General features: G+C 43.2%; 1 protein-coding gene across 2 annotated transcripts in view; it reads left to right on the top strand.

The window, feature by feature from the left end:
• The window catches only part of CWH43 (cell wall biogenesis 43 C-terminal homolog), a 72734-nt gene extending 53392 nt beyond the window's left edge, over positions 1-19342 (top strand). Inside the window, exons 13-17 of one of the 2 annotated variants that reach the window (XM_075930447.1) lie at positions 2449-2598; positions 8894-9038; positions 9651-9712; positions 15612-15767; positions 18761-19342. In XM_075930447.1, the coding sequence (XP_075786562.1) occupies positions 2449-2598; positions 8894-9038; positions 9651-9712; positions 15612-15767; positions 18761-18848 (601 nt within the window). In that variant the 3' untranslated portion in view covers positions 18849-19342. The remainder of the gene's footprint in view (positions 1-2448; positions 2599-8893; positions 9039-9650; positions 9713-15611; positions 15768-18760) is intronic. The other variant, XM_075930446.1, reaches the window with a different exon arrangement.
• Positions 19343-23494: the final 4152 nt, after the last annotated feature.

Genomic DNA, 23494 nt, shown 5'->3' with positions numbered 1-23494 from the left:
TTTTGAAATTGCTATTTTGAAATAAGCACTGTGTAGATGCTTATGTTGAAATAGGGGGCCTCCAGCCCTTCCCAGGGTGCCCTGCTGGCCGCCCTGACCACAAGGTAACTTCTGACCTGATGCCCTGCTGAAACCAGTTCCAGCTGGCCTTAAATGTGATTCAGCACCCAATCAGTGTGGACGCACTATTTCAAAATAGCAAAAAGCTATTTCGAAATGCATTTTGTGTGTAGACACGTTATTTCGAAATAACTATTTCGAAATTAGATATTTCGAAATAATGCTGTAATGTAGATATACTCTTAGAGACTAACAAAATATATATAGTATCATGAGCTTTCATTGGCATAACCCACTTCTTCAGATGAGTGTAGCAAAAGGCATAGAAACCCCAAAATTCAGAGGTAATAGAAACCTCAAAATTTTGGGGTTTCTATGCCTTTTGCTCTACTTGTATATGTTTTGTTACTCTCTAAGGTGCTACAGGACCACTCTTTGTTTTTTTATTTATTTATTTATTTTGAGAATAGTGTGTGCCAAGATTCTAGCTACAGAATTCAATAAAGAAGATGCCAGTCTTGACAAAAGCTTCAGGGGTAGCCAAGTTAGTCTGTACAGGATAAACTAAAAAAACAACAAATGGTCTGGTAGCACTTTATAGACTTTGCAGACTGTGCCCACAAAAGCTCATGATACCATCTACATGTTTTGTTAGTCTATAAAGTCCATGAGGGCAGGGGACTGCACTCGATGACCTCTCAAGGTCCCTTCCAGTCCTAGTATTCTATGATTCTATGATTTGTTGTTTTTGGACAAAGCCAGTCTTCAAAGTCTGCCAACCAGATTCTTCTACCGTGCAGCAGAATGAAGGGAAATACTACAGCTTTTGCAGTCTGCCTAGACTGAGAAGAGACATATTCTAAATATTATAGCTAGCTGTTATTTTTCTTAAGTATTTTCTGGCCTTGGGGAATTTGGGATTCAGGCTTAAGTACAGTATACATCATGGGGAGAAAATTGGAATTTTGATTAACATGTTTGAATCTAGCTTGGGCTTTATACAGGCAAATATACAGTAAGGCTGTCTCTAGAATACATGCCTCTGTCGGCAGAGGCATGTAGATGAGGGTTGTAGGCAAAGGGAAATTAAGCCGCGATTTAAATGATCGCGGCTTCATTTACATTTACATGGCTGCCGCGCTGAGCCGACAAACAGCTGATCAGCTGTTTGTCAGCTCGCGCGCTAGTCTGGACATTCCCCCGTCGACATCAAAGCCCTTTGTCGGCAGCCCCGTTATTCCTCGTGGAATAAGGGCTGATCAGCTGTTTGTCGGCTCAGCGCGGCAGCCATGTAAATGTAAATGAAGCCGCAATCATTTAAATCGTGGCTTCATTTCCCTTTTCCAAAACAACAAATCTACATGGCTCCGTCGACGGAGCCATGTAGTCTAGACGTACCCTAAGATACATCTGTGCATATTTTTTGTGATCAGGTCTCTTGTATCCAGTTTTATGTTACTATCTGATCATCTACCATTCAATGTGTATTTTAAGGTCTTTACAGGTCAAAATAATGATTTTTATGATACTGAATTGTGTTAGGGGGAATTTTCAGGTTTCAATAGCATATTGAGCTTCCTCAATGTTTATTACACTTTAATTTTAATTTCTACTCTGGGACTCAACGCTTTGCGAACCTGTTTCCGCCTCATGATTTTTTAAAGAATGCAGAATATGGTCACATGGTCTTGCAAAATTGCCCATTAAAATACTGCATCATAAAATATTTTGAAAGTAAAAACTACACTTAAAGTCCACACTGAGAGTGAACAAATGAAAACTTGGCAATTTAAGGTTGGATTACAGCTCACTTGTAATCAAAAGTTATGGAAGGGTTGTTATTTCTATTTTGCATGGAGCATATTAACTGTTTTTCAGTCTTCCTTCCATGAATTATTTTGCAGTAGTACTCTAAATCAAAACGTCATGCTTATTTTCATTTTTCAAAATACCAAACCATCCGGTACCGTGGATGGCAGGAAATTCAGTGAAATTGTGCTGCTTTTTAGGAGATTCTTGCTGTAACATGTGCATTGTCTAGGATATCAAAGCATCTTCCTAGGGTGAATAATTTCTCTGAAAGATCTGTTCTCTTATGAGTTGTGGATGGCACAGTGTCATTTTTTCTGTGTGCTGTAATCCCTGCTGGTATACTCTTAGCTGCTCCTTTCTATAGTGAAAGAGTATCCTTGACAAAAAATGTGTGTTTAAATACAACTTTTTAAAAGTGGTTTTTTTAGGTATGTGCAAAAAAATGAATGAATGTTTTAATATACACACTTATTTTATTGTGTTCTGCTTTTGTTGTGTACTTACAGAATAGCATTGTGGCCCTGTGCCCATATTTTAGAACCGAAAAAAAAAGTTTTTTTTTCTATTTCCCTGCAGGATCATGGCTCTGTCAAGATACCCAATTGTGAAATCCAGACATCACCTTCTCCCATCGCCAGAGGGAGAGATTGCACCAGCCATCTCTATGACTGTCAACTTCACTGGGAAGCTGGTGGATTTTGTTGTTGCTCACTTTGGAAATGAAGAGTGTGTGCTTTTTTTTTTAAATTTAGTTACATAGAAAATGCAAAGCAAAATGTAATTAACATTAGGTAGTGGTTTTTATAAAATAAATGTCCTTTAAACATTTTCCACCATAATAATTGCTTTTTAACCAGATATTATGATAAAGTTAGTGGTTTGGGAAAGGATCTTGATTTATTAATTTATGGTAGAAATGTGTCCTGGAAAACTCAAATGTATCCAAGTTTACATTGCTACAGACCTTGCAAAGCTACTGTGTTCTGTTTAGTATCTACAGTACTTGAAGTCATGATTGGCTTTGAAACTATATTGGATTCCTTGCCCTTTCCTCAGCCTCCTTCCTCTCAGTAGTTAGAGTTCTATTGTGTTCTGTCATGGAGAGACAGACTCAGGTATAGGTAGAAGGCATACTTTGTGAGTTGGTAAGAAATTATAGGGCCTCAATGTAGGGTGTTTTTCCTCTCTCCACTGAAGGATACAATTCTGAGATTTCTAATATGATACATTGTGTAAAACATGGAGAAAGCAAGAAAAAAAACCAAGTTCATTATTTTTACTAGACAGCTAAAACTGGAGGTATAAAACCTGACCTCCAGCTTCTGAAATGAAGACTTGCATTGATAAATCAAAAGCTTGAAGGGATTAGTAAATATATTGTCTTTCTCAATCTTTTATTTAAAAGATTATGGCTGTATAATATATATTAATAATCAGGCGAGTTTTATGAATCTTTAAGTAGCTATAGTTTATTTTGCTTTATTCTACACCAGTGTTTCTTAAACTGTGTTCCGTGGCACACTAGTGTGTTGCAAGGCAGTTGGAGGTGTACTGCAGAGAACAACAGAGTTCAAAATGGCTGCCCTTAAAGGGCTCAATAATTTCCCCTCCCTGACTTTTTTTTGCTCAATAACTTTTCCCCGTCCTCTTTTTTTTTCTTCTCTCAACAAAAAATCATTGGTGTTCCAAAAAAAAAAAATTGTTTGGTGTTCCTCCATCTTAAAAAGTTTAAGAAACACTGTTTTACACGGTACCTAATATTAAGATCCCAATTATTAGATTTAAAGATGTATCTCTTAATTTCTGTAATTTTATGCATGATAAATATAAATCAGATAAGGAATATAATACACAAAAAAGCTTCTGAAAACAGAAGGAGTTTGTTAGCAGAGCCAGGACCAGGAATGGAGCAAGCTCGCACTCCCTCACTTCCTCCCCTTATGGGGCCCCAGTCATGTCCCTCCCAATGTTCCTCCAGTTTAGGGCCCTCTTTGCATAAAACCTATGAAGCATAGTTAAGCAGCTTCCAGTTTACTCTGTGTTTAATTGTTACTCATAAGGCTGTATTGTGTATATGGCATTTTAAACTAATGAATGGACAATACTTAAACAGAATTCTGCCCTGAGGAAATCCCAGGCTAAACATGCAAGAAATGTGAGTTGTACTGGAACAGCAATACTGGTGGTAATTCCATAAACTCACTCATTATTATAATTATGTAAGAAAGCAAGCTGAAAGTGTCTGGCCATAACCGCCTGCTAAAAGGGTGGCCAGGATCTAAGAGAATGTGAGAAGTGACTACCAGAATTTGCTTCCTTATGCCCATCCATTTAGTTCTCCCAAACCCTTTCCCACCTAAGAAGCTGAACTCCTAGGCTATGTCTACACTGGCCCCTTTTCCGGAAGGGGCATGTAAATTTCATGAGTCGTAGTAGGGAAATGCGCGGGGGATTTAAATATCCCCCGCGGCATTTAAATAAAAATGTCCGCCGCTTTTTTCCGGCTTTTAAAAAAGCCGGAAAAGAGCGTCTACACTGGCCCCGATCCTCCAGAAAAAGCGCCCTTTTCCGGAGGCTCTTATTCCTACTTCAAAGGAATAAGAGCCTCCGGAAAAGGGCGCTTTTTCCGGAGGATCGGGGCCAGTGTAGACGCTCTTTTCCGGCTTTTTTAAAAGCCGGAAAAAAGCGGCGGACATTTTTATTTAAATGCCGCGGGGGATATTTAAATCCCCCGCGCATTTCCCTACTACGACTCATGAAATTTACATGCCCCTTCCGGAAAAGGGGCCAGTGTAGACGAGCCCCTAGGGTGTATCTAGACTACAGAGTTTTGTCGACAAAACTATTGTCGACAAAACTTTTGTTGACAAAACTATACCTGCGTCTACACTACTGCTGAGTTCTGTCGACATAACGTCGACAGAACTCAGCAGTTTTGTCGACACTGGTAAACCTCATTTTACGAGGCATAACGCCTTCTGTCGACAGAGTTCTTTTGACGGAAGGTGTTATTGCATGTAAACTGTCCTTGCATCTACACTGCCATGTCGACAAAGCAGCTTGCTTAGTCGACAGAACTGAATGTAGTGTAGACGCTCTTTGTCGACAGAAGATTTGTCGACAGTATCTGTCGACAAAACTCTGTAGTCTAGACGTACCCCAGTGAGCTGGATTTGTTGGAAACCATCTTATTAATTAAACTGAATTGATCTGAAAGAGCTCCCAATTTGTCCTCTAAAAGAAAGCTTAAAGCAGGCAGCCAATCACTTCTATTTTTCTGTTCAACTTTGTGTCCCCACCCAAAGAATCTGACTTTCAGGTAGTAAAGAAAGGAGAAGCACATTCTAATACACAGTGGGAGAAATTGGCCATAGGGAGAGGAATGCAATTGCAGACAAATGAAATTGCAAAAGAAGCGCGGATTTGAATTTCCCACACTTCATTTATATAATCACGGTGGCCACTTTTCTGAAATACCGTATTCCAAGAAAAAAAACATGGTCCTCACGGGGTTATTTTGAAAAGAAACTCTTCCTTCAAAATAACCCTTAAACCTCATTTTTTAAGGAGAAGGGTTATTTCGAAAGAAGGGTTTCTTTTCAAAATAATCCCATTTTTTTCTCGAAATACGGTATTTTGGAAAAGTGGCCAGCTGCCATTATGCAAATGAAGTGAGAAATTCAGATCTATGCTTCATTTGCAATTTTGTTTGTCTGAATTTGCATTCCCCTCTTGAAGGAGGAATGCAATGTAGACATACCCAAAGACTGCAGTACTGGGGAGTCAGAAAAATTCTCACACGCACAGAAACAGGAGCGGAGGGAATGCTGTTGGAAGCCGTAAGGCCAACTCTGATCCCTCTGGCTGCACAGTTGCTGACAAGTTGGCCCACCTTGGTTGGTCTCCTAACCCTTTGATTTGCTAGGAGTAATGCTGAGTGTCTTGCTCAGTCAGTGGTCCTTTAAAAGGTGAAGCATGAGAGAATAACAACACAGCAAGTCCTCTGTCTCTTGGCACTTGATCAAAGGGCCAGAAGGAAAAAAATAGAAACAATCATCTCCTCTGGTAGCTCTGGGGAAGGGATGGAGCTCAGTGCTTAGTGCCAGCATTCTTACCTTCTGATCAGCCTAGAGTTCTCTCCTGTACAACTCTTCCCTGACCATTCCACCCTCCCTTTCAGCAGCATTCCTGTAGTGACTTAAAGTCTCCAGCCCAGTTTTCTATTGATTTAGAGAATACTAGTGTTACCAATTCTTGCAAATTTCTCGAGTCTTGTGATGTTGGGAAGATTTTTTTTCTTAAAAGCCTCAACTCCAGGCTTCAAGTGATTTTTAGGATCTCAGCTTTCACTTTAAAAAATTCTAGCCCTTATAAATACAAATAGAAGTTTGAAAATGTGACCTGACTGCAAATGAAAACCTCAGAAGCCTCCTTTCAGGGAGGAACTTGCTTTTCGCACACACCTGAGCTCCAGAATCTTTGGAGAAGAAGCACAAGATCACCCCATACCAAGCATTGCTCTGTTTATCAGTTTATAATGCTACTGTCAGCTTGTGAAGGAAGCAGATCCAAAGTTGTATTCATTCGTTATTGTTGTTTTGAAAGTGGGGAACAGTAATCAGAAACCATAACTTTTAAAGTAATCAAGGGTTCTTTTTAAAAAAAAAAAATGGAATTATATCAGTGCAAGTCTTCTCTCACAGAGATGTATTGGAGGACCTGTGAGGAAGATAGCTAGTTCAGCACAGAGCTTTGTATAGGTCTGGACCAGTGTCTTTTTTAAACCATTCTTTTGTTTGGCTTGTGTCCAGGCTATTCCCCACTCTGCCACTTCGAGTGCAGAATGTGGGGGCCTGCAAGAGACTTTAAAATAACTTGCCATGAGAGGCTTCTGCTTAAACTTCCCAAGGTCACAGTTTCATTGGATGGTATGCTGCTATCACCCAAATGCAAAAAACAAATAAAACAAATCATTGAAAGCCAGGAAGACACACTGGAATTTCTTCATGTGAGGTAACTCCAAGCTCTTTAACTGTCCCTTAGGAAAGAAACTGAAAACAAACTGTACTTAACAAACTATTAACAAACTCTTAATAGCTGGCCTTCAGTTTCAGCCACATAGACACATAACCTCCTGCCTTCTAGGACACAGAAATTGGATTATAGTATTAAAAAGTGATTTTATTAACAAAACAAAGAAAATATATTTGGTAGAGATGCTTGGTTGCTGGTTATTACAAAGTAACAACAACAACAAAAAAACAGATTAAAGCACAACAAATTGCTTCCCTGGGATTCAGTTTCAGGTATAGTGTACGGAGGGGAGAGGATGTCTTAACCCGGCACAGAGAAATCCCACAAACCAAGAAAATAAAGAGAATAACCTGATTATGTCTAATTAAACATTCCCTGTTCTACTTACATCTCTGCTGTTCCAAAGTTTAGGGTTTTTTTCTTAGACATGGATATTGCTGGGAAATCCATGCCTTATTCCTGCTCAGTCCATGTCTCTCCCAGCTCCTCTCTGAACTCACATGCAAAGGAGATTAGAGCAGGCAAATCTGATTCATTTCAAATTTCTCCCACTGTCTTCCCATTGGCTCTCATGGCTCTCTGCCAACACTTCCTTGATACACACTGTTCTGGGTCTAACCCTTTAATTACTAAATGCTGGGATGTTTAGAAAAGGGTAGTACCCTTCCAATACATCACACCTTGTGTTAAGCGTGTGTTAGCTGTAGGAGGAAGTAGACCAGCTCCATTACTTGGATCACTGTTATTTTTATTGGAATCCTTTAGAAACCCAGTAAATACAATAAGAGCAATAAGAAGGTATATTCTGGCCATAAGCATTTTGTTCTGCAGATTTACAATTCAAATATGCTGGAGAATAATGATTTTCTGGTGTTGTCTACACACACAACCTGCTCTGGTTAAACTAATATCAGTCTTTAAATTGATTTAGTTAAACCGGTGCAGACTCCTGTGTGGACACTCTTAAATTTAGTTTATGCCAGGCTTATTGGTGTAAATCACAGTGATTCAAGTTACCAAATTAAGCTAAACCTGAATCGAGCGGATTTTATGAATGTCCACATAGGAGTTTACACTGGTTTAATTATCAATTTAATTGTGTGTCTCATAGCCATCCACTCATTCACTCCACTAGCCGAGGAATAGTAATGTTTGCCCTGCTCTTTTTTTGTTTATTTTGGCACTAGAGACCCCAGATGCAACTCACTGTCTGAGCAGTATTTGGTCCCAAATCTATAAAAAATATAGATGAGATCTCCCTTGGTACAGCTGGTGAAAGCTGATAACATGCAGAAACCTAGAAAAAAAGAGCCATAATATTATCTAAAACTGAGTCAGAGGATCTGGTTATAATCAGGGCAGTTTACAGGGACATCTGATCCAATGTAGTTTTAATCAGTTAGAACAGGTAATTTGGTCCCATGACTATGGTCTATGGTCAAGTCCTATAATGCCAGTGCAGCCTGGCATGTTTTGGAATTCACATGTTCCAGCACCATTTTTGTTGGAAGTGTTTGTGGGACCATTTTTTAATGGTGTTAGAGAAATTGTTACATTATCTAAGCGTTATTATGATTCTGTAATGCAGTGCTAGGATCTGCTTGTTCTGTCCAAGTACAATTAAAAAGTCATGTTAACATTCCAGGCAGTTATGTGCCAGCACAATTAAACTTATGGTTTAGACAGACAGACCCAAAGTCTTAATTGCACAAGATACTCAGATGAGATGCTCATGGTGATTAAAGCATTGTATAAAGCTTACAATAAGCTGTTCAAGGAATATGTTGAGGAGAAAGAGGCACTTAATTGCATCTAATTTGTGGCTTAGTTCAAACATTTCAAAAGTTTAAAAAGCACCTTATTTTGTAAATGTTCATACACCTTTTTCCAATGCATAGCACATAATTTTCTGTGTTTGTCCCAGTGAGAATCTTTTTTGATATGTTTTTAAAACATATTTTTAATAACTGTTTCCCACTTCTTTCAGAGATGACTTGGACAGGAAGCTCCAGGCTATTGCAGTTTCAAACTTGCTGAAGAATAGCTCTCGACAGCTTGTATTTTTAGGATATATCACTTCAGCTCCAGGATCCAGAGATTACATAGAATTAATTGAAAATGGTAATGTTAAGGTAATGTAGAATTACTACTAACTATAGCAGGTATCTAATTTACAAAAAATAACTGACAGATTATAGGGTTACAAATACACACTTTTTTCAAAAAAATCTTTAAAAAAATCTGTTATATTTTTCAATTACCCATAATTTACTATTAAAATTATTTGAATAAAGTACCTTTTAAAATCAGTCTTTCTTTACTTACTGTCTGGATCTAATATCAGGATTCTGTTTCCTTTGCAACTTTTGACTATATCTCATGCAAATCATTTCCTTGTTCTGTGTCTACATATAGATTGTGTAACAGAGGCCTGGTCTACATTTAAAATTTATATCAACCTAGCTGTGTTGCTTAGGTCTGAGAAAAATTCACACTGTAGAACACTGTAATTAAATAGACCTAATCCCCAGTGTATACATGATTAGGTTGATGGAAGAATTCTTATATCAACCTGGATAGTGCTGCTCATGGATGTGGACTTCATACACTAATGGGGGGAAAACACTTCTGTCAGTGTAGCAAGCACCTATATTATGGCACCACAGCAGCTGTTGTGTGGACTCGCCTGATCTAAGTTTGCCTGTGAGGAAACCTCATCATATTTACTTAATTTTTCCCCATAGGATATTGACAGCACGGATAATGACAGGTGGTGTGATTATATCATGTATCGTGGACTAATAAGGTATATAAAAATTAATAATTTACTCATTTGTTTTAGATATGTTACTGTTCTCATTTTTAGATCTCATGATCTAAACCTGTATAACTCATCTGAATGGAAGAGCTTACTGTATTTAATTCTCCTCTTTAATTTACACCAAACTTTCTGATTGGCTGAAGGCAAACTACTAAACTAAATGCAGACAATTGAGTATTACATAAAGTAATATGGAACATAAAGGGATGTCAGACTTCATGCGATTTTACTTTTTCAAGTTACTCTGTAAAAATGGCATGGGGGGGGGGGGGTTCCAGCTCTTGCTTCTAAGACTTCCAAATCAAGTCTTTGAGTAAATACATAAAGACTTTATTTTCCTAAATCTCAGCCCTGCAATCTCATTCTAGAATTCTTGTTCATCGCCACCAGTGATACACATTTGGAAATGTTATACTAGGGCTTGATCTTGTTGAGGTATTGGGCACTCTGGATCCTATTCAGAAAAGCTTTGCATTGAAGCTAATGACTGTACGGTCGTGTGGTTAAAAATCCGAGGTGTAGCCATGTTAGTCTGTAACTTTAAAAACAAGTAGTCTTGTCGCACCTTAGGGTATGTCTACACAGCAAAGTTATTTTGAAATAACAGCTGTTATTTCGAAATAACTTCACTAGCGTCTACACAAGCCAACTGCTATTTCTAAATTAATTTGAAATAGTAAAAGGCTTATTTCAAAATTGGTAAACCTCATTCCACGAGGAATAATGCCAATTTTGAAATTGCTATTTCGAAATAAATGCTGTGTACACACTTATTTCGAAATAGAGGGCCTCCAGCCCTTCCCAGGGTGCCCTGGTGGTCACTCTGGCCACAACCAGGAAAACTCCTCTCCTTCCCACCCTCCCCGGAGCCCTTAAAGGGGTAGAGTCTGTTTGGCCACAGTGCCTGTGCCAGCTACAAGCCTGCCAGACCACAGCCAGCAGTTGCTGTCCGTGACCCAGTTGCCTCAGCATGAGCCAGGCAGCCAGTGCCAGCCAGCCCTCCACTGCTCCCCAGGACCAGTCTGCAAGCTCCCAGGAGCCTGCCAGGGTCCAGAAAAGGAGCGTGCCTTCCTTGTCCAGTGTGGAGATCATGGACCTGACTGAGGTTTGGCGGGAATCCTCCAATGTCCATGATCTCCACAATAGACAGAGGAATGCGGCTGTCTATAGGCGGATAGCTGCAAGCCTCGCCACCAAAGGACTCATGCGAACCCAGGAGCAGGTTTGCATGAAAATAAAGGAGATGCGGCAGGCCTATGCCAGGGCCACAGGGGGCAGCTCCCAACCAGGGGCACACCCTCTTTTGATGCCCTGGACCGCATCCTAGGGGGCCAGATGGTCTGTGCCCCCCAGGTGGTCATCCACCCTGGGGCAGAGGGTCCTGATCAGGAGACCGAGGAGGAGGAGGAGGACGGCCAGGAGCCACAGTAGTCTGGAGGGAGCGTGCCGTGCACCCAGGACCCCCGAGCCATCCCAGCAAGCCTGTCACCGGTGTCATCCGAGCCGGGGAGGCAACAACATGTGAGTGCCGTCACTGTCCCCTTATGTGGCGGGGGAGAGGGGGAGAGGGAGACCACAGATCACACAGCAACCTGTGCATGTGCCGTGCCAGCCCTGGGCACATGGCCTCAGCTGGCTGCCACGCAGGGGCCCTGGCCTGTTACCCACACGCGTGTATGTATGAAGGCACATGACATGCTCCTGACCCCGGGGTGGGACACTGCACAATGCCCTCCCTACACAAGCCCCCTCTACACAGAGGCAGGGAATATCTTCCCCCGCCCCCCGCACTATATACAGCACAGGGGCATGGGTGCAGTCACAGGCCAGCTCCCACTCCCAGGGACAGCAGGACATTCCGAACACGCACATTGGCTCCGATGGTGTGCAGACCTGCCATCCTCTCCTTGCGGGCAGGGCAGGGGGAGGGGGGGACAGGGCTTCACCCACTGTATCCCCAGGAATAACTGACCACTTCTCTTGTTTCTCCACAGCCGCACCAGCTGCGAGTGAAGGGCACACCACTCTGCCTAGGACATCCTCTCACACGGGGGCCAGCAGGCTGACCCATAACCAGGAGGAGTACCAGTGACAGCACCTGGGGATTCTGTGAGGCCAGCACTGCACCCTGGACTACTGGGTGCATGAAGACCTGCAGCTGTGGCGGAAGAGCTGGCGGGAGCTGCTTGACCAGGGCCATGCCATCTCCGACCACCTGCGGAGCCTGGTGCAGGGATTGCTGCCTCCTGCTGCTCCAGCCCCTGCTGCCTCCCCAGCTACCGCTCCTCCTCCCCCTCCCGCTTCTTCCTCCCCTCCGTCCCCCCTCACCCTCCATACCCTTCCACCCTGGGTATGCCGAGGCCCCTGCACCCGCAGTGCTGAGAGACAGGAGAGCCAGCAAGACCCCCCAACCCTGAGCTGCTCCTTCCCGTTCTTCCCCTTGCCTCCCCCTTCCAGCTTCCTCCTACTAGGTTTCCCCCTCCCCTCTCCCACTCTCATTCCCCTCCCATCCCAGGTTTGTTCAATAAAGAGAGTTTGTTTTTGTCAACACGTGTCTTTATTTACATGAGGAATGGAGGCTAGGGAAGGGGTCAGTGAAAGGATATGAGGCTGGAATAAGGCAAAAGCCCCCAATGGGGCACACCAGGAAGACTTCAGTCCTCCTCTGGGTGGAAGCTCTCCCGCAGGGCCTCCCGGATACTGACAGCCCCCCGATGGGCCTCCTGGCTGGCAGCCATGCATGGCTGTGTGTACAGGCCAGCCAAGTGGTCGGCCTCTGCCATCCAGCCTGGCAGGAAAGTTTCCCCCTTCCTCTTGCACAAATTGTGCAGCACATAGCACGCTGCCACCACACGCGGAACATTCCACTCAGAGAGGTCCAGGCGGATAAGGAGGCATCTAAAATGGGCCTTCAGCTGGCTAAACGCCCCCTCCACCATGATGCGGGCCCTGCCGAGCTTGGCATTAAAGGCCTGTAGGGAGGGGTTGAGGTGTCCTGTGTAGGGCTTCATGAGCCAGGGTTGTAGGGGATAGGCTGCATCCCCCACCAGGCACACAGGCACGTCCACGTCCCTGACCCTGATGTGGTGGTTGGGGAAGAAAGTCCTGGCATGCAGCCTTTGGCACATGGAAGAATTGCAGTAAACCCACGCATTGTGTGCTTTGCCGGACCAGCCCACATTAATGTACATGAAGTGGCCCCAGTGGTCAGGATGATGGAGAAGTATCCCTTCCGGTTTATGTACAAGGAAGCCTGGTGTTCTAGGGCATGGATGGGGATGTGTGTCCTGTCAATAGCCCCCAGCAGTTGGGGAAGCCCAGGGTGCCAGACCCCTTGATCACTGTGTCCACATCAGTGAGGCAGATGACTCTGTGGACCAGCACTCTGTTGATGGCCTTGACCACCTGCAGAGGGACACACAAAACCGAGAGTCACTTGGGTGCCAGGGTGGCTGAGAGTGCTCCTTCCCCGCCACTGCCCTATGCCCCCACTTCCCAGGAGCAACCCCCCTGCAATGCTGGCCACCGCGGGCAGGCCGTAGTGTGGGTGGGACAGAACAAACCCTCCTGTGGAGGGAACTTGCAACCACCTCCCCCACTTTTCCCTACGGCATCCTATCCCCTCCTTGCACCCTCCCCCCTCCTGGCACAATGGCTGGAGATTGCCATACCTGCATGAGCACTGCTGCGATGGTGGATCTCCCCATGCTGAACTGGTTCCCCATGGATTGGTAGCTATCCGGGGTGGAGAGCTTCCATAGGGCAATGGCCACACGCTTGTGGAGGGGAATGGCGGGCCTCCCGTGCGTGTCCCATCACTGCAGAGCAGGGGCAAGCCACTCACAGAGCTCGAGGAAGGTGTCCTTCTTCATCCTGAAGTTCTGGGTCCATTGTTGGTCTCCCCAGAGCTCCAGGACAATGTGGTCCCACCAGTCGCTGCTGGTGTCCAGACTCCAGATGCAGTGGGGCACGCTGGCGTCCAGGAGCTGCAGCTGCTCCACGTACCTCAGGAGGGTCCAGATGACGGCATGGGGGTTGGGCTGCAGCAGATGCTGCAAGGCAGCCTGCAGAAAGTGCAGCCAGTCTTGCAGCAACGCATCCAAAAGAAGCACCAGAGTGCCCAGGGGTGGCTCCGGCTCCATGGTGCAGAGTGCTGTGGTGTTCTGAGTGAGGGCAACCAGAGCATGCAGAGAAAAAAATGCTTTGCTCTCCCTCAGCGAGGGAAACCTGAGAACCAGCTGTCCAGGGGGGTCCCTTTAAGCACAGGCCTCAGATAGCCTCAGGCAGCAGCCACACAAAGTAACTGCCTTCTGGAACCAGTTTCAGCTGGCCTTAAATGCGATTCAGCGTCCAATCGGTGTGGACACGGTATTTCGAAATAGCAAAATGCTATTTCGAATGCATTTTGTGTGTAGATGCGTTATTTCGAAATATCTTATTTCAAATTAACTATTTCAAAATTAGATATTTTGAAATAACGCTGTTGTTTAGACGTACCCTAAGAAACTAATGAAAATATATAGGGTCATGAGCTTTCATGGGTAAAACTCACTTTGTCAGATAAGTCCACATGTTAACCACATGCTTAAGTGCTGTGCTGAATGCTTAGCACCTTGCAGCATTGAGCCTCTATTAAATAATTCTGTTCATGATTCATGAGCCAGAATAGAATTCAGCTCATTCTAGCATAGCTCTATAGAGTCTGCAGTGTTAACAGGACTGAAAAGGAGTAAACTATATTCTCAGTAAGGAGACTGACTACACATAGAAAAATGCTGTATTGAGAAAGATGACATTTATAACACAACTTATTATTAATGCCTGTGTTTTAAATTCACTCTTTTCCCCTGAATATTTGTTGGAAACTTTCACATGGACTTAACTGAAAAAAGTTAAGACATACAATATGTTTTAATAACAATACAGCACAATATAGTGTACGCTTAACATTTAATATGTGCCTGCTTAACATGTTTTTGCGATAGCACGATTTTTTTTAAGGGAATGTTTTTTGAATTACATGACTATCCCCAGAATAACATGATTTCCCAGCTGGCCCGTTGCCGGCGGCTACATGGGGCTTCCCCTGCCTCCCTACAAAGCAGTGGAGGGTTTGCCGCTCACCGCGCCATTCCCCGCTGACTCCCCCTCGCTGGACGTCTTGCCCCCTCTCTTCTGCCCCCACTTGCAGGCCGGCAGCTGCGTTTCCCCAGCCAGCCCATTGCTGGCAACTGCGCGGGGCTTCCCCCGTCTCCCTGCAAAGTGGTGAAGGGTTCGCCGCTCGCCTCACCATTCCCCAGTGACCCTCCCCCTCCTCGCCGGACGCAATGCGAGTCCCGGCAGACCCATCACAGGGGCATACTCCCAACCCAATGCCCCTCCCCTCCCCTCTTCCCCAGAGCCAAACACCTCCCCTCCCTGCTGTAACCCAGTCCCCTTTCTCCCCCAACCTTATATCTCGGTCCCAACAGACACCACCGCTTGAAACGCAACCCCCACCTTTTCCATTATTTTCAGTGGGAAAATTGACCCCTCATAACACGTTTTCACTTAACATGATCATTTTCTGAAGCATATCTATAGTGTTAAATGAGGAAGTACTGTATAGTGCTTTCTAAATAACATTTGTACCCTTACATCTGACTTTCTGTGTGTTTTCGTGGGCACTTACACTGTTTTTCAGTTTTTTCATATTCAAAATTTTGTTGTGAAGCTTATATTTGGAGAGTGATTTGAGGTCTTTGGATGAAAGGTGTTACAGAAATGAAAAGAATTATATTAGTGAGTTAAAATAACTATTAAAGATGCTGATTTAAAAGGTATTAATGTGGTGATCTGGCTTTGACCTATTTCTCTAAGGTAATTCTGTGTTTGGATATGATAGGTTGGGTTATGCCCGCATTTCTCATGCTGGTCTGAGTGATTCAGAAGTTCAGATGGCCAAATTTAGGATTCCAGATGACTTGGATAATTATGCGGACAATGACAAAATCATCATTGACCCCAGTCAAGTTCCTGAGGACATCCATTTCAACCCATGGTCAGTGTACTAGACAAATAATTGAAGATAATCATTATTTGATTTGTATTACTAAAAAGAGAAAAGTTGAGAAGCTATCACTTTGCAAGGTGCAATCCAGACCAGTGAGGGGTTTTCACTGCTTATTCTGTAACCATGGTTGCCTCACAATGCTTTGCAGTTGTAGCTGCCAATCAGGGCCACTGACAACAAGCAGCCAGCCATCATGCAGGCCACATCCTGAGTGTCTGCGTGTAGCTGCAACCCTGGTTCAGAAGCTCAGCAGCCTGTTCACAATGCTCCAGTCACACTCTGACTTCTATCAGATTTCATTACATTTGCAGAGTGACCCTAACACCCCCCATCTCAATTTTTCCTAAAATGTGTATTTTACATTGTTCTACCCTCTCCTGGACAATTCAGTTATTAAAGGTCTATTGCCCTTGTAAAGATTCAGTATTCAATAGTTTGCTATTTTAAGTGGAGCTACTAAACAATTTAAACACAACATTGAATTAGATTAAAAATAGAACAATTTTATTTTAACTACAAAGAGAGGTGTAAAGTGAGTACAAGTACAAGATACTAAAGTCAGAAATGATTTCCAGATAAAACGTTTTCTAGTAGCTACATCTTAAACATACTAGACTTGGTTCAAGGTAAAATCCTTACCACATGTTTCCAGGCATGGAATCCAGTAAAGGAGAGTCCACATTCTTTCTTCTCACTTGTGTTTGCTGAAATACAAATGTACTGTGTCTCCTGCCATCTCCTCTCTGCTGTCTCAAGGACCCTCTTTACTATTTATATGTAAACATATATTTCTTCATCTAGGATATTTCTTCCTAGGCAGGGCTGTGTGATTTTGAACATGTACTAAGAACACGGGCCGTCGGTGAAGATAGGGTGGGAGAAGCAAGCCCCCAGCCTCACCCTTCTGCTGAGGCCCCAGCTCCCATGGCAACCAGGCTGCCTCCCTGAACCCCCCACCATGGGGAGGTGGGGCAGCGCACCATATGCCATGCACACCCACCACCACCACCACAGGCTGCGTCCACCTCAGCCTCCCGGGCCTGGAGCATGGTTGGCGTGTGACTCCAGCCTACACAGCCCCAGAGCAAAGGGAGGGAGGAGGGTGCGTGGCTCTAGCCTCCCCAACCAGGAGCACATTCTACTGTAGTCATTCTGGGGACAGAGCGTGGGCGGGACCAGGCTAGTGGTTTGGGAAAGCAATTCCTTCCCCCCCTATTATACCAGACACCCATGGCAAAGGACACCATGCAAAGGGATTTCAAATCTTTACATTTAATCTTGCTACACACGTTACCATACTATCATTGATCAGCAAGGAGTTAGTTTTCAGATGATACCTAGCAAAGATGTATTTTGTACAAAGATTATTACATTAGCTTTGAGGGGTGGATGCAGGGGGGCTTTTGGTTACAGGAACAATTGGGCTTTATAAATATAACACGGGAAGCTATGTGATCTTCTGGGCTGAACACAAGATTAGGAGACCAGAGCCCTTTATTTCTATGCCTTGAGTTATTTAACCTTTCTGAACCCTAGTGTACTGCTCTGTAAAATGAAGATACCTTCTTCACATTGGTGATGTGCAGATTAATTCATGACTCTTTTTAATGTCAATGTCAGTTGCATGTTCCTGTGCACCTCTCTGGATCAGACATTTTATATAGCTGTTTGAAACAGAAAATACAATATAAATGCTAAACAGCCACTACATGAAGATTTTCAAATGTTGCATATATCTAGAATAGTATATAGTCATAACTAAACAAGTATTACGGAAAAAGAATTTTTGGAGGCATATGGTGTCATTTTCTTGCTAATTCACGGGAAGTACAGAAATAAAGATAGGCAGGAAATTTGTTTTGCACTGAAATCAGTGGGAGAAATACCTAAGTTTCATGAGGTCAGTTTCAGTATTTTTTTAGGTATTAATATCAGTTAGGTTACTCATGTGACTGAAGATTTCCACAAACTCTTTCGTATGTTGAAAGTTAGTTCCATAAAATCCATATTCAAAGTCCAGCTCTTTGTCCTTTTATTTCAATACAGAACAAGTTTCTTCCTGTCCTAATTACTTTTACTCCTACTTGAAAGCAGTAAACCTTCCAAGAATATGCTTTACCCTTTTAACTATAAGTTTTAAAAAAGACATTTTTGTTTGTTTTTATATGTCTTGCCAATACTGGCATGGTGAATAAACAAAGCTGATATTTTTGTAAAAGAAAACTTCAGTAATAATCAAGAAGTAATTAAAAGCTACATTTTAAAATGTGATATGAAATGTGCTTCTTTCCATTAATCTAGGGTTTACAGCTTTCTGACATAATTTTAAGAGTAGGGAGTCTGAACAAACAGTTGGTCTGAGACTTTAGGCACTCCACAGGTGAAATCCTGTCTTCGTTAAAAGTCAGTGGCAAAACCTCCATTGATTTCAGTCAGTGGAATCGGGATTTCACTGCATCTGTGCAACTCTCATTCAATTGAAGTTTCGTTTATGGAATGTCCATAGTATCGAGCCATCTTGAACTGATTTATATTTCATATTTAAATGTGTTTTTTATTCTCATTCCTTCATAACTAGAGCACATAGGTAATTATGATTTCCTTGTATCATGATGTAATTGCTGATTCTGATACAAATAGACTTGTGGCATATTGCTGCAATAGACTAAACTTTTTGTTTTCCTAAAAGCAACTTTCTATTTTATTTTATTTTATTTATTTTATTTTATTTATTTATTTTTTGCTCCAGAGATGTCATTCTGTCTAATTTGCCTTTCAGATGTGCTTGCTTTTTCCCTCCTATATTGCTTTTGGAAAAAAATGTAATCTCAGAAAGTCTGCCTTAAAATGAAGCCTAATTTAAAAACATTTGCTTCAGATTAAATGTTTATTACACTATAAAACTGTGTGATTTAATTGCATGGGTTAATTCATTTTAGCTATGTTGTAATGATTTTGCTTTGTTCATTATTTTTTCATAGGTTTGGGTCCTACAAAGATGGACACAACTACGAACATATTCATCATTTTCATATGAGTACACCCAAATATTTTAAACAGACTAAATAAAACATCATTGTGATCAGAAAGAGCCTGCAGATTTAAATCAAACTGCCAACCAACCAAAACTACATCGTTAGAGGTGTACAACTCCCAGGAAACATGATATTGTCATGGTCTTGCAATATATGATGACAAGTAATTTATTAGAATGGAAAATCTTTTCTGTAAGGTTCTCTATCTTCTTTTTAAAGAAAGAAATTGCCAGTCATTAATGTGAGGAGAGAGGAGAAGTAGTTTTGTTACATTTTATAATGCAAGTTTGTTCATTAAGTGGCTAATGTGTAGATCAGATTCTCTGCTTTACACTCAACAAAGCAGAGAGTGGGAGCTGTCAGGGAACTGGTTATGGGTCCTTCGTTTTCCCTGAGATAACTGTAGCCTTCACTAGGTGGTAATGGTTCTCCAGAGACTAACTGCCATTTGAACATATCTGCGGGACTGTCTACACAGTAGTGTTATAGTTAATAATGTTATATTAATAACAAAGTGCGCCTTTACACAGCAAGCCATTATTTCAAAATAATATCAAGATGGAGGACTCTGACTCCTGTAACCCTCATTTTATGAGGAGTAAGGGAAATCAAAGGAACAGTGTTCTTCCTTTTGACTTCCTGCTGTGTAGACAGCACCAAAAGCTGAATTAAGCTATTTCGACTTCAGCTACACAATTAACGTAGCTGAAGTTGCATATCTTAATTCAGCCTTGTCCTGCAGGGTAGACATATGTCCCCTGTCCTGACATGCCCCTTCCACTGGGGTCTTCAGGAAGGCTGGGTATGTCAGCTCTGTACCTTCTAATGCAGGGCTGGGGAACCTATGGCCCAGGGGTCATATCTGGTTACTGGATCTGGCCCCTGAGGTTCGAGGCTCCCCTCTGCACTGGGAAGCCAGTGCTGGCATCCAGCACTGTGGCCCCCTCTAGTTCCTCACACAGGGTTGGTTCCTCTGCAGGAGGGCAGAGCTCCAAGCTTCACAGACTAGAGTCTGAGAAACCAGGGCTGGATCCAACCCATAGGCTCTGCCTGGGGGCGGGAGGAAGTGGCTTTGTGCAAGTGGCTTTTCCCCCTAGCTGGGGAAACTGCAATGCAGCAAAGCATTGCCTGGAGGCTTTTCCCCTGCTGCTCCAATCGGCCATAATAGCAGCCAATAGGAGCAACAGGGGGCGATGCCTAGGAGTGATGGGGGGGACAGGGGTGGATATGGGGCAGGGCAAATGGGGCAGCCACCCCGGGCCCTGCGCTTCAGAAAGCCCCGCGCATGCGCATGGCGTCACTGCGAATGCACCGTGGCAAAGGGGGGGCCCCGCGGAATTATGCTGCCCGGGGCCCCGCAAAACGGTCATCTGCCCCTGGGGGGGACACAGACTTCTCATGACAAACATGGAGCCTTAGTTATTGCTAAATGTTGTACAAAAGAGCAGAATCTATCTGGAAAAATGAATGCAATATCAAAATGATTAAAAAACCCTTCCCATTTTTGTATAAAAGCCATGATTAAAAGGTCTTACATATATACAGATAAAGGAAAATAATACTACAGTAAATTTGGTGGCCCTGGGTGGATTTCAGCACCATGAAAATGCATTCTGTGAGCTAATTATCATTACTATTTAACATCTATTTTAGTGCAAAATACAGCTGAGGAGCTTTAGGACTCAGACTAATCAAGAAGTAAGATTAACCACTAACACAGGTCAACCTTGCCGTAATTCAGTTGATACAAAGCTGCTGCTCATTGTTTTTTGCCACGGACCAATTTAAATTGGAAAAAACATAAAAGGATACTATTCTTTGATTTGAAACACTGGAGCAATTACATTTTTATTATGTGGGGATAAGTCATAAATCTCACTGTAAACCCATTCCAGTGCAAAAATATAGAGGAGACAGAATTAGATTAAATCCATTGATATATCTTCTAGCTTATACCTTTCATAAACAGTGCTACATCCTTAAGTACACCACACGTTGAAGTAACATTGTAAACATGATTTATTTATATCACAGTAGTACTTACACCAGACTGTTGTCCTAAGCAATGGACACGCATAAAACATACAGTCCTTGCCCCAAAGATCTCAGTCAATATACTAGACAAAAGGTGGATCAAACAGACAGATAGTGGGAGCAGTAGCAGTGGGAGCTTCTCTGTGTTGCCTTAACCAAAGTGCTACAACTGTGCAATGGAGCCTCCCAGCCATGAGCTATATTGATGCATTCACAGCTGTATTTCTTTGCAGGGAGTGCTAGTTTTAACAAGATTGGGGAACTGAATCTAGAGCCTCATGCTATAAACCCTTGTTCACGTGAATATTTTTCTGGAACTGAACGGGCCTACTTACTGGCCTAGAGCCTCATCTGGAGTCACATTCTTAACCTAATGCTGAAAGGGTCAGGATGCCCTTACCAATTCTCTGAGCCACCTTGACTCCTTCATTGTTGTGAGACTCTTCTCCACACTAATACATCACAGACATGAAGAGTGAACTTGAATTTGAAAGACCATTATAAACTGTTAGAAGTTGTTGTTGCATCTGTACTCAAGACCCAGTGATTCACACAAAAAGAAAACAACTGTATTATTTGTATAAGTTCTCCATATTGTGAAAAAATATTATCTCATACTTCACACATTTTTTCTATTAATTTTTTCATAAGTCATAGTCATTGATATTTATGAGCTGGTATCATTTTCACTGGTATAAGTCCAGAGTTGCTCCATCAAAACCAATGGGGTAGAGCCTCAGTTGGTGTAAATCAGCATAGTTCTATTTTTTGGTGTGTTTTTTTTTGTTCCCATGTATACTTGTTTGCAATAGCTGAGGATCTGTCCCAGTTGCATTATACCAATGTAATATCATTGTGAGAGGAAAATAAAGCCACTGAATACAGTCAACATTGACACCTAAAAACTCTCCCCCCTTTCTTAAGCTATCATATACTATGAGGTTGCACAGAGTCGCAAGTCCTGCTTAGCACAAGTATATTTGGAGAATATTGCAGGAGGTTTATAAAAGAATCAAGACTACATTAGATTAGGTGTTTAAAGCACATTCAATTAGTGCTCTGGGTTGTTTTAGTATCAGTGCAGCTCTGCATCATCTTTTACTCTTGGCAGATGGTAACATTTTACAATATAGAGCTGAGTGAATTGACAACAGGGCCTCTTGGAGGAAACCCATCCCAGGGAAAAAAATTATTTAAAAAAGAAGAAGAAGAAGAAGAAGAAGAAGAAGAAGGGTTCAGCAGAAGGGTTTCCAGGTGTCAGATTTTTTAATGGAATATCTGGTTGAAGAGGGAGCATGGCAGACTTCACCAACAGCCCTTACAACTATGGCTGAGGTTGGTATATTCATTTGACCAGGATAATCAGTCTTGCCCTCCCATCTTATAACAACTGATATGATGACTGGACCCATAGAACATAAAAAAATGGATGCCATTCTTTGTCCCCTCCTTAAAAAATGATTTAGCTGTCTTAGGGACAGGTTGGGCATCCTACCCAAATCAGCTGATTCTAGGTGGACTTGAAACCATGTATGAATTAAGGATGTTAAGTATTGGGTAATTGACTAGTTGAATAGTTGATGCATTTTTGCATGGGAGTCCCCAGCTGATCCTGGGCTCCACGCAGTGCTGCCGCTTTGAATGCTGCGAGAAGCCTGATGCCAGGCTCCCTGTGGCATTCAAAGCAGCAGCGCCATATGGAATAGCTGACCCTGGGCTCAGTGTGGCGCTGCTGCTTTGAAGTATCCCCCTCTTCTCCCCACCCTTGCTGCCTCTATCTGTTAGAGGCAGTGGGGGAGGAGGGGAAGCGACTAGTCGACTATCCTGTTGACTATCCGATAAGCATTTGCTCATCGGATAATCAACTAGTCCTTCACATCCCTAGTATGAATGTCCTGGAGACTGACCTGCATGGTGTTTGTGCCTATTCTGCAGAACTCCACAGTACAAATTTTGAGGCACATGCGCAATCAGAGCCATCCCATCCATAAGACAGTTTGGGGCATCTGCCCCAGGCTCTGTGCTTTGGGTGCCCCTGCTGTAGTCACCCCAACTGTCTTATAGATAGGATGGTCCCTCATAGTGATGGGAGCCCACAGGGCCTAGGGTGATCTGGGGATTACCTGGTGCCTCTAGTGTCGGTGGCAGGGGTCACTCTTTCTCTCCCCCTCCCCTCCCACTGCACTCACTGAGGCAGTAGGAGCCCAGAAAGTGGAGTGACACATGCAACAGCCTGAGCTACTTCCACCTTCTAGCAGCTGGGTTGTTTTGCTTCACTGCAGCAGCAGGAAACAGAGCACCCTGGGTGTCCCCTGCCCACTGCACTTTGTGCCCCTGAGTGATGCAGGGCTTGGGGGAGTGCAGCAGGCTGGGGCCAGCCTGGGCATTCCCTTTCCTGCCACCGTGGTGAAGAGGAACACAGTGGGCTGGAAGATGGGCAGTGGGGCGGAACAGAGCAGGCTGCTGGGTTTCTCTAGCTCTCACCTCCACAGTGAGTGCAGAGTGACAAGCCCATCAATGGGGAAGGGGACAGTGAGGGCAACTTCCCCGAGGCCTGGCAATTCAAAAGGGCTTGGGGCTCCAAACATTACTGCCATAGTAGCAGCAGTGGCGGCTGGAGCCCCGGGCCCTTTAAATCACTGCCCG

Source organism: Pelodiscus sinensis, chromosome 5, assembly GCF_049634645.1.
Source record: "Pelodiscus sinensis isolate JC-2024 chromosome 5, ASM4963464v1, whole genome shotgun sequence".
Classification (NCBI taxonomy): Eukaryota; Metazoa; Chordata; order Testudines; family Trionychidae; genus Pelodiscus; species Pelodiscus sinensis.
The sequence above is the reverse complement of the archived record's forward strand: the minus strand, read 5'-3'. Positions and strand labels throughout refer to the sequence as shown.